This window comes from Siphateles boraxobius, unplaced genomic scaffold, assembly GCF_051911475.1.
Source record: "Siphateles boraxobius isolate OS27281-9 unplaced genomic scaffold, OSU_SipBor_1 55, whole genome shotgun sequence".
Lineage (NCBI taxonomy): Eukaryota > Metazoa > Chordata > Actinopteri > Cypriniformes > Leuciscidae > Siphateles > Siphateles boraxobius.
In genome coordinates, this window is record NW_027509181.1 from 3,888,217 (window position 1) to 3,900,252 (window position 12,036).

Sequence of the window (12,036 nt, forward strand, 5' to 3'; positions counted from 1 at the left end):
AATCACTATGATTTTTGGGCCCCATGTATTTTTTGCTGTTTTAGGTCCCAGTTGGTATAAATCAGTGTCTGTGATTTAGGCCACGTACACATTCAGCGTCAGCCTGTTCTTTACACACAGTTCAGTAATTCACAGGAGTCACAACCACATTCTACACCTGAATTAACTCCCAAAAAAATTCAGGTTGTAACAAAATTTCTATGCAGTGTGTACAGAACCGGACTGAACAACTAGTTGTTAATGACGTATTTAAAAGCACATCGGAGATGTGTCTCTCTTCTGTATGTGTGGTGCATGAAAATTACAGATAAAGAGGTACGAGCCTTGACTCATTTGTGTTGCCAGATCTTGCTAAAAAAATGTGGTTACTTGCTTCTTGGATTTATTCGTTTTTATTACATTCAACTTCTCCCAAGTTACAGTTGTGACACTTTTGAAGTGGGTTCCATTTTTTATAAAGTGTTTTCCTTATTGTGTTGACATTACCTAATAAAACAAAGTTGGATGAGGCATATCAAAGGACTAGCCCCATTTTTTTTTATAATGCAATGCAATTCAATGATGATTAAACATTCCTCAAAAGCCTGTTGTATTATATTTGACACTTAAAATTTAAAATGATTTTTCTAAAACCGATGTATGAATAATCAAGTAAATCCAAGTTAATTCAGTTTATTAAGTGTTCCTCTTGAAATAATACTAAAATTATAAAATATATTCTTGATTACTTTATAAATATCAGTAAAGATTTCACAGCAGAAAGACATGTGTACCACGAGTCTGAAGGAGGACATTTTATAATTATATTAAAGGCTTTTTTGCTATCAGTCAGACAACAGAAGGCATGTAATATTTTTATAGTAGAACATGTTGAGCATTTAGAAGCCTTAGAAAATTGTGTATCAAATATGATACAGTCTGCTTTGTAGGGTTATCATAAAATGAATAACATTTTTTACACAAAAACTTTAGTAAAATTGTATCTGATAAAAAAAGAAGCATTTATTTTACAATGTGGATAGCAGGTTTACATTGCTTCTGTCATTAGTCATTCCATTTAAGTCATAAATTCACACAAAGAAATTGTTAAAAGTATTTTTTTAAAGAATGCCAGTAATAATAAATAAAAATCAATCAAGTAAATGTCATTTAAATGGTTAGCAAAATTACATTTTGTTCTTTAAGACTTCATCTACCAATCATTTGGCATCTGCATATGACGAAATGTTCACTTTCAGCTGTAGTGTATTCGCCCACTTTAACAAGCTGTTTGACTGACACAATCACAAAGCAACATCAATCAAATGGAGAGAGGGGAATTTAAAACTCACCCGGGAGGAACCGAACGAACCGTGGCATGAAATGAAACTTCTGACAACCTGAGGGGCCGTTTTCTTCAGGACCTGTATGACAGCAAAACTATATTACTATGGCTAATATGACAGGAGTTTGCACCCCCAGTCAATAATGTGTTTATGTATAGCTGTGTGTGCATGTTACCTGTGAGGTTCCAATCATACAGCTCTAAGATGTCTTTAAAGAGGTATGAGGAAAACAGCTCCAGGCCTTTAACGCAGTAGTTCTGGTCAAACACAACAGATTACAATAGCAGAGTATTTGGGTCACTTCACATGTGCTAGAAACAACCAAGATGTCTAAAGTAGCACTCAAATTACAAAGTGATTGGTAAGGACAGCAAGAAAATGAAATTGCCATAAAATTAATTTTCATTAATAATTGTTAACAGTTAAAAGTGTTAAGATATGTTTGTCTCATTATGAGAATGTTTATTATATAAAGTGCAAAATATTACAAATTATAACTATTTGAACTGTAGAAGATGTGGACAGTATCAAATTTGATAACAGACCTCAGGTGACATCTCTTCTATAAAGTGGATGGTGTAATCAATGTTGAAGCGAATAACCCGACACAAAGGGATCTAAAACGGGGAGGAAAACACGTGTCGGCATGTTAAATCTCATCAATCCTCGCCCCCATCGATACTGATTTTACTCTATAAGCACTTTTGAGTTTATGAACTTAAATACAACTGATGATATATAACAGTATCTATGGAATGCTGTCAATTGCCACTGAACCTCCTTTTCACACTTCCCTCAACAAAAAACACAATAATGTACTCACAAGTCAATTAGGCGAGACATTCACAGAAGTTTAAAAATCAGAAGTCTACAGCACAGAATAATTTTTCAAGGTATGCAAGAACCATAAAGCACTGCCAACATTTTCTTTTGGGCTCCACAGAAGAAAATAAGTCTTACGAGTTTGAAATATCATATAGATGAGTGAATGATGAACTAAAACATCAAGAGTTATTTTTAAGCAGTCGTATGCTTACATTAGTAAGTGGTGTGTGAGAAAAGCAGGAAAAGCCCTCGAACAGGTACTCGTGATCATCATACTCAATAACCGTGGGTCTATCTGTCTGAAAGAGAGAGCAACGGTTACATTGAATGGTGTAAACAATATGAAAACATAAAAAAATTATTTGATTGATTTTTTATTTGATTATTTGATCGTAATCTTTCTGATCCAGTGGCGTGCACAGGTGGGTGGGTAGGGGGGAGGGGGGTATGCTTGAGCCACTGCCCCTTTAATTGTGAAAGCAAAAGTGCCCTTTTCGGTTGTATCGCACGCTTTCCCCCAGGTCTGTGCACGCCATTGTTCTTACCCCACATACACTGAAACGTTATCACCACTTTCAAGGCCCAGAAAGGTAGTAAAGACATAATTAAAATAGTCCATGTAGTTCAACCTTCATTTTATGAAGTGACAAGAATACTTTTTTTAAGCCCAAAAAAACAAACACAAAGTCACACGGACTATTTTAATGCTATCTTTACCTCCATTTCTAGGCTTTGAAAGTGGTGATAACATTGCAGTCTATGGGGGGTCAGAAAGCTCTCGGATTTCGAATCTTAGAGGTTTGGAACAACATGAACAGAATTTTCATTTTTGGGTGAACTAACCCTTTAAGACAGCACAGAAACCTACCAGGAAGTTGGTAGGAGGGGACACGGTTATTCTGTAGTGGAACAGCTTGCCGGCATTGTTATTCATCGGACGACACTGTTTCACCGGCTGTGAGAGAGAGAGAGAATCACCAATCCAACCAGCTTGATATCCCAAACAGATGACTGACATTTATGACATTCAAAACGCTGGGGTTAAACAACATTTTATTCTCAGAAAAAACCTGAATACCAAGAACAGCACAATTATGATAACACCGTAATCACCATTATGTCTAAAACATACATTCAAATGTTATTTTGTGCAACTGCATGTCAAATTCTTCATATAGCTACACATCTAAAATAAAATGAGAACAGTTCCTGAATGATTTTATTTGTTTTATACACCAGTGAAAATTAACGAAGGCAACAATGTCTAACATCAGACAAAAAAAAAGAGCTAAAATTCTGTGAAGGTACACATAAATACAAATAAACTTACACAACATAAGTGAAATCCGACTCTTGCTGCATTCTGCAGCTAAGTTTATAAGTGTAGTGTCCGATTATCTAACTGAACTAAATGGTTTTTACTTCTATAAAAAAGAAAAATGACAGTGAGGGCAGTGCCCAGGTATTGTAATCGCTGTGCGACTACTGCAGCAAGCCTATGCAGATAGGCGATGTAGAGTTTAAAGTACTACATGTGAGAATATTTACTACAAGTGCTCGCAATCCTAGGTACATTATAGTCCCGCAATCATTTAGCCCAGTCATGTAATAATCGAGATCATTATTAAGGATTCACAACTGTATCTCCAGTAGTCTTAATTCTAAACTTCAGAAACATTCAAATTTTATGTTTGCATATGACAGCGTCTCACCGAATTCTAAACTAGGTTTTAAAACAGATGAAGTGACTCAATAAAGGCATGTATACCTGTTCACCAGGGTAAATACTGTGTCGAATTCCAGTTCGTCTGGCTTTGGCACTGCACTTGCATAATGGTCCATCATTCATCTGAGATTTAAGCATAGTATCAAGAAAATAAGAATAAATGTAAGTTCATTTTAAACCATAAAAATACACTACATTAAACAATGCTTAAGAAAATACCATGAATTTAGAATTAGTGGTTAATTCAGGAACTTTTCATCTCCAGATTTGAAATCAGTTCTGAGTGAACATCATTGGCTGTAGCATGTACTATTGCTTAAAGATAATCTTGCAGAGCAAGTCAGTTAAAAGTGTATATTGATGAACAAATTCTATTAATATAATATTTTTTTGGTATTCCAAGAGTATTTCTGGATTAATTTTCTGGCCTATAGTGTCCAGAATGGTCTGGTTTTAGTTATTTTAATTTTGATGCATCACTAGTTTAAAGGGGTCATGAACAGCATATTTTCTTTTCTTGGAGGTTCACTTATAATGTTAGCAAGATTTTTTTTAAATATCCTAATTTAGTAGAAATATGCTATTTTGGATCTAGTTTTTTGACACTCTGTTTTGATGCCGCCTTAGACAATTTTTGAAAGTAAATGCCCACTGCTATGATTGGGTAACAATAATATTTGCATAATAAAATTATTTTCAACTTTCCCACCATTACTCGTGGAATTGTACTGAAAATGGCATCCACCAGAGTCTGATACTGAATTGGAAGCCAACGAATCAATCAACACATCAAATTCTAAGGATACTCCAGTCTGCAACAGCTTGGTAATTAATCATCTTTATTTATAATTAAGTATTTGAAAGGTAGTTATTATATTAGTGTTTAAACAAAGACAATATAGAAAGGTGTTTATCTTGTTACATAGTTGAAACATTTTCTTAATGTTAGAATCACAATAAGGGCAATGGAAAGACTATGTTTTTCCACAACTTGGCAAAACGTCTTGTAACGTCTACTTCTATGAGCTTGGTTTCAATAAAAGTTTTTGGACTTACAAGGAAGTTTTGAGTTCTGAAACTTCCAGGATATTTTATAGTACAATGACCTCTTACATGTCAAAAAGATGAAGGAAATGTTGATTTCTCAATTCATGACCCCTTTAAAATGGATTTGAGCAAAACTGCAGTGAAGGTGAAGCATACCTGTCCGGGGTCATTGTACCACAGCTCCTCATGGAGGCGGTCAGGGTGCGCTTTCTTCCTCTTGATCTCAGCGATTACATCAAACACATCAGAGTCAGAGCTACTGGAGCAGCTGCTACCACCTCCATCAGACTCACACTCTGATTCGCTGGAGCTCTCATCTTTTAAAAAAAAACGACAATCATCTTTTACAGCATGCCATTTTTGATTGTATAAAATCTTGTCTTAAACAATCTCTTGTATAAAACATCTGCTTAAACATTGATGCTATTCTTTAAGGTCTTTTAAAAGGTCATGAAACACTAAAGTACATTTTCTGAGATTTGAATAGGGATATTTGTTGGCACATCATAGACGACAATGTTACCACCATCGGTTAGTTTTAATTGTAGGAGAAAACTGGTTAATTTTAAAGCTAAGCTGTGCAGTTTCGCAATGATTGGACAAACCATTTTTTGGTCCTGAGACTTCCACAGAAGATATACATACATATTTGTTTAAATATTCAGACAACTTTATTGATTGCTATCAGGATGTGAAGAGATGTTCAACAAGTATAGTGTTATTTTCATTTTACAAGTTCAAAATCTTTGAGTCAGCGCCACAGGATGTGATATTTTCTTACACCTATATTACATAGATGACTCATTGGTATTTCATAATTATTCATTTGACTGCATGTTCTTATCCTACTCTCAACAGTACATGTTGATTTCCTATGGCAGATGTCGCATACATTAAGTAAGAGATGCAATAACGGATCAAAATGAGTGCATGTTTTTGCTTTATAAGAGTAAAAAGTTCCTTCTATAGACCCTGAGTCCTCGACAAATGCAATTCATCAACCTAGTGGCTGCAAACCGGTCTTTATGGCCTATGTAGGTAAATATTATAGAGTATATGGTGTATATTTGAAATAGTAAAATCTTGGGACATGATACCCTGATCTTGGTCCAGTTTGGTCTTGGGTGGATCCCATTTAGGCCTGGTGGATTTGGCCCGCTCCTGTCTCCGGCCAAGCTCTTCCTCAAAGCGCTCGTACAGATCTCTCAACTTACTGGTTCCCACGACTGTGGAATCACCCTACGGACGAATAACAACACGTGGAAGATAAGTAACAGCTCCTGAAGTCCAAGTATCTTGATGTATTTTGGTCATAACACCATCAGAATGTTTGGTACAAAACTATTCAGGATCATCTATAATGCACATTTTAAAGGTGTAGTGTGTAATTTTGTTTCATGGAATAGTCCACTTCAGAATTAAAATTTCCTGATAATTTACATCCAATTCATCCAAGATATTCATGTCTTTCTTTCTTCAGTCGAAAAGAAATTAATATTTCTGAGGAAAACTTTCCAGGATTTTTTCCCATATAGTAGAGAGGGTTGAAGGGCCAAATTGCAGTTTCAATGCAGCTTCAATGGGCTCTACACGATCCCAGCCAAGGAATAATGGTCTTATCTAGAGAAACGATCTGTCATTTTCTAAAAAAAAAAAAAAAACAACATTTATATTCTTTTAACCACAAAAGCTCCTCTTGCACTAGCTGTGATGCGCCACACATTACGTAATCACGTTGAAATTGACCGTTAGCGGAAGTACCGACCTAGTGTTTACAAAGCGAACGTGCAAAGACTAAGTCAAAAGCCCTTTACAAAAAAATAAATAAGTAAAAGGTAAAACAACGATGTTGGACGATTTTAAAGTCGGAGGAGAAAATGAGATGGAGTTTTCCGCCCTACCCTACATTTTCCGCCTACGTCAGCTTATACCTGACCTTTGCATCGTGATTACGTGGACATGCAAGAAGAGCATTTGTGGTTAAAAAGATTTTTTTTTTTTTTTTTTGTTGAAAATGACGGATCGTTTCTCTAGATAAGACCCTTTTTCCTCATCTGGGATCGTGTAGAGCCCTTTGAAGCTGAATTGAATCTGCAATTTGGTCCTCAAAAACATTTATTTTCGACTGAAGAAAGAAAGATATGAACATCTTGGTTGACATTGGGGTGAGTAAATTATCAGGAAATTTTAATTCTGAAATGAACTACTCCTTTAATTATTCTCTATAAGCAAATCATTGATATTTTGATAGTTCACTACTGTCATTACCACTTGGTCCATTGGGTCATTGGAGTAGTAGTTCTCAGCATGTGTGCAGCGGATCCAGGCAGGTTTGAGTAACTCTTCCTCTTCTTTCTCCTCCTCGTGGCGGTCAGTGGACGCCTCCTCTGCCTCTCTACTCCTGCTAGAGTTCACAGATCTCTCTCGACTGCTGGAGGCTCCATCTGTTCTCCTCTCTTTCTCATCCTCCACACGCCGCCGCTTTCTCTCTCGACTGCCTGAGCGACTGTGAATGTGTTTCCTGTGTCTGTCTGAGGGGGGCGAACCTGGCTCGTCTCTATGCCGATATCGTTCTCTGGTGGATGAAGGCAATATTAAAACATAACGCAACAGACAACCCAGCGAAAGTACTTAAACTATGCCTATATAAGTGTGCATCCGTGTGTTTGAAGAGGTTTAAACAACTGAAATCACACAAAAATGCAGTCAGATGTCATTACTTGGTCATCTATGATAGTGTCAAAAGGACCCAGAGATGACACTAGCAATATTTCTTCTTTTCTTTACATAAATCAAAAATTCATGCAGTACCAGTAGTACCAATACTAGGTCATTTTTTTAATCCACTGCTTTAAAATACTCCAGTGCATATTTGTGTGCACACTCTAAGTGTGCAAAAACATTAAAGGTTTTTGCAGCCAGCAACATGTTTCTGCTGCATTGTAGCCAATCACAAACAAAGAGCAAGTGAACCCAATGGCCAATCAGAGGAGTTAAAGTAAGTCAGAATCTACTCAATATACAACAGATTTGTTAACCAGAGTTCTGCATACTCGCAAATCCTTTCATTATATCCAACAAAATACAAACATGACATTAAATAATAATAATACAAAAAAAATAATTAAAATAATAGAGTTCCAATAGTTTTTGATATGGTGCCCAAATTGGTACCAAGAATCATGAAATTGAACTCATATTGCTACACAGACTACTGAAATTTTGGTATTGTGACAAATTATGTTGATTTATTATGTGATATTCATATTTTCATCAGGACAGATACATTTGTTGTGATTGATGTTAAAGCTTTCATTTAATGACAACTGATGTTTAAACTTAAAAACAGTGGGTCTCAAATGTCGTGTCTCCTCTTATTGTTGGGAGCAACTTGCAAAATGAAAGGCACAAGGAAAAGTATTAATAGAGAGCACAGTGAAGCGCATTACCTGCTGCGATGTCTTGATGGCACGCGCCCTCTATCGTAGTCTGCTTTACACCGTGGGCTGTCTGACCGCCTGCGCTCTGAACTGCACCCTCTGTCCCGGTCCCGCTTCTCTCCTCCAAACTCACGGTTATGTCGGCTTCCATATCCTCCGTAGCTGTGGCCTCTGTGCCGGTGATCGTCATGGTGACGGAGTCTCTCGGGCGAGCGGGAACATGTGTCCGTCTTGTATGGCAGAGAGTTCGGGCGGGAGCGTTCAGATTTGAAGGAACCTCCGGGCTGCACGTAAGCTGGATTGAAACTGGGTGGAGGGGGAAGCTGTGGCTGTGGAGGGTAGCTCATGGGATACGATGGCGAGTAGGGCATGGAAGGTGGCACTGATGGGGGCTGAGGGGGCAACGGTGGAGGGGGGACGGAGGGCATCATGTAGGGGTAAGAGCTCTGAACCGGGACGGGAGCCGAGCCGTCTGAGCTGCGATGAGCAGGTGGAGGAAAAGGGGGCGGATCTGGGAAGACCGGTGGGCGTAAGGGACATTGGGGCAGAGCGTTAGAACCCTGTGATGGTGGAGGGAAGTGGAAAGGCATGAAGTCAGGATGAGGTGGCATGTAGCCACTGCCTCCCTGAGGGTTATAGACAGGACCGGGAGCAGCCGAAGGGTCATAGTGATAGCGTGGTGGAGGGGGCCGGAACATTTGGCCTGGAGCGGGTGGTCTTCCCCATGGGCATCCACGGCCAGCGTGAAAAGACATCTGTAAAGACGACATGGACGTAAGAAAGATATGGATATAGAAGATTTTCATACAAGGATGGGTTACACTATTTTTATGGTCCACTTTAGACATTCTACTACTATAAGTAACTTTACAACTACATGTCATTAGAGTAGACTTAAGGTATTAGTAGACTTTAGAAGACTATTAGGTTAGGGTTAGGTGTTAGGCCTGGCGTTTGTGGAATAAGTTGACATGTAGTTGCACTGTTACTTAGTAGTAGAATGTCTGTCCGGGCACCATGAAAATAAAGTTTTAGCAGATATTAAGCAGACAGACAAGTCTACAAATACTCTAATGAGGGTTAGACTAGCAAAGTTACTTAGTGGAATTTTTAAGTGGACCATCAACAATAAAAAAAAGAAAAAGTTACCCAAGTATGTACTCAGAACTGGAGAAAACCACATCTGAATTTTGTTATTGACCGTTTACTTGTCTTCAATAAATTCTTGTTAATTTTATTAGTATAGTATAGTTTATTACATTAGTTAGCCTATAATTCCCAGTGGGGTGTTATCAAAGTAGGTACCAAGAATTGTGAAGTTTCATGAGTATCTAAAATTTTGATAATGTAACAATTTGCAGCAAAAATAACTACTGTGATATAGCCTTATCATGAGATAAATTTACTTATAGCGTGATATTTTAGTAATCTTAAAAGTAGATTAAAAGACGTTTTCTACTATAATGAATGTTATGAATACCATTGATTTAAAAGGATAGTTAATCAAAAAATGAAAATTCTTTCATAATTTACATAATGATTTTTTTATATTTTGTGGCACATGAAGAATGTCCATAAAGTGGAAGAGTCCAACCGGGTTTGATTAACAACATTCTTCAAAATAGAAGAATGGCATATTTAGGTAAGAAATCACATAAGGGTAGACGACATAAGAGTTATTTACGACATAAGAGTAAATAACAGAATTTTCATTTTTATGTGAACCTACTGTCCCTTTAAATGAAATACCCTCGTACCGATGAGAGCGAAAGACATTTCTTTCGACATAATGGCATTTTCTAAATATGAGACCAAAAGAAAACGACATTTATAGCATCCTGGATGCAGCGATTTACATGGGCCCAGGTTTTTTGTTCGTTTTTGTGGTTAAGACTGTGACAATTTTGACATGGCAAGTGAAACATTTTACCACTGGCCCTGTAAGCAATAACGTTACAGGGTTTTGGCCGAGTCACGTCCTGTAGGCGTCTCGAAACAATTTATTATCCCTCTCAAATGCGTCCTTTCTAGTGCATTTTCACCTAGCTGCTAGTGTTTTAACACACTTAAAACGCGCTCTGAAATGTATCTAAACTGCATCATTTTCAGCATCTCCTATGATTTTATAACAGATCAGCACTTTAATAATGATGCCGAAAAACTTCCTGAAGAATAAAACTCACCTTTAGAAGTCTTTGTTAAAGCTTGGGAAATAAATCAGTGATGCTGTTTATAATGTTTTATGTTTACAGCGAAAAAAATGCTCAGTTTATGACGCTAGCAACGCGGTGTGTGCTGCTGCCAATCAGATTTAGGCTGTGTGACGAGTGACCAATGAGAACGCGAGAAATCATACCTCGCTAAAATAGTCTTCTTCTGGTTCTTTTGGTGCATCACTGCCACCAACTGAACTGGAGTGTGAATAGTCGATGCAGAAAGACATCTCTTACTTTACAAGGGGAATAGAAAGAAAACAAATGCGTATTGTATTCTTAATTCGAGTCAATTTTCCCTTTGATAACAATTTTCCTATTTGTACATCGAAGGACAGTTTTTTGTTCAACCATACTTCCACAAATTACACCACATCAATATGTTCATTATATGCACAGACACACACATTTTAAGGAAGTATTTTTTTCTCTTCCTAGAGAAACACATCACTTGTGTCTTTGCTATTCATAATCATAAACCTGATGTATTTCTATCTGAATCTTTATCTCAATGTATGTAATAGTTGTCTACACTCTCTCTTCTACAGTGTTGTGTCCTCCGCATATAGTGATCATCCAATCATAACAGTTTCAGTAGATCAGTCTCTTATCAGGTTCCTCAGCAGTCCAGCCATGATGGATTCTTTGGATGCTTGAGCAAACACCAGGGTAAACAATTCAAAATTGGATTTTATATTGCATGTTTGTATTGATTGTATGGTTTCAAAAGCACCAGACCATGTGTATAGAACTTAATTTTAAAAGTTTCAAAATCCTACAAAACTCTCCAGGTTTAGTTGAAAAAATGTAATTAATTTTTCCCAACCCAGACAGCAACATAGTGTCGGGCTGGCCCAGGTCCGGCCCACATCAGGGCCGTGTAATCCATGTGTAAACAAAGGTTGTTTTCTCGTGATCACGACTTAATTTTCTCGTGATCTCACATAACAAAAGTTGTTATTTCGAGATCACGACTTAGTTTTCTCGTTATCTCGAGATAACAAAAGTTGTTTTCTTGTGATCACGACTTGTTCTTGGCAAGAACAGAATACGCAGAATAAAGCTGAATAAAGCAGCATCATGGATGATCGCATTCGCTTTTACTTTGATAACGGACTCACTTAAAATGAAATAGCTCTCTGTCTGTCAGTGATTGACGACTTCCACATTAGTGTCCGACACTTGAGAAGGAGGCTGTCAGGTCTGCAACTTTATCGTAGAAGACAATATAGCGACCCTGAACGTGTAGTCAGTTTCATTGCCAGCCAACTTCAGGGACCGGGACGTCTGCATGGCTACAGAATGATGTTTGAAAGATGCCGATTAAATGGTTTGGGGCTGACCAGAGAAATGGTCAGAGAGGTACAGTTAAGTCTGGATCCATCAGGTGTGGAGGAAAGAAGAGGGAGAAGGTTGCGGAGACGACATTACCGAGTGCCAGGCCCTAACTATCTATGGCA

The 12,036-nt window shown here is 37.6% G+C and overlaps 1 protein-coding gene across 2 annotated transcripts in view; it reads right to left on the bottom strand.

The window, feature by feature from the left end:
- The window catches only part of drosha (drosha ribonuclease III), a 41,756-nt gene extending 31,068 nt beyond the window's left edge, over positions 1-10,688 (bottom strand). Inside the window, exons 1-11 of one of the 2 annotated variants that reach the window (XM_077205906.1) lie at positions 10,547-10,674; positions 8,373-9,118; positions 7,192-7,498; positions 6,021-6,162; positions 5,080-5,240; positions 3,919-3,999; positions 3,019-3,105; positions 2,363-2,449; positions 1,871-1,942; positions 1,501-1,582; positions 1,332-1,403 (exon numbers count right to left, since the gene is read on the bottom strand). In XM_077205906.1, coding sequence (XP_077062021.1) covers positions 1,332-1,403; positions 1,501-1,582; positions 1,871-1,942; positions 2,363-2,449; positions 3,019-3,105; positions 3,919-3,999; positions 5,080-5,240; positions 6,021-6,162; positions 7,192-7,498; positions 8,373-9,118 — 1,837 coding nt within the window. In that variant the 5' untranslated portion in view covers positions 10,547-10,674. Of the gene's footprint in view, positions 1-1,331; positions 1,404-1,500; positions 1,583-1,870; positions 1,943-2,362; positions 2,450-3,018; positions 3,106-3,918; positions 4,000-5,079; positions 5,241-6,020; positions 6,163-7,191; positions 7,499-8,372; positions 9,119-10,546 lie in introns of both variants that reach the window. The other variant, XM_077205907.1, reaches the window with a different exon arrangement.
- Between the last annotated feature and the right edge of the window lie 1,348 nt (positions 10,689-12,036).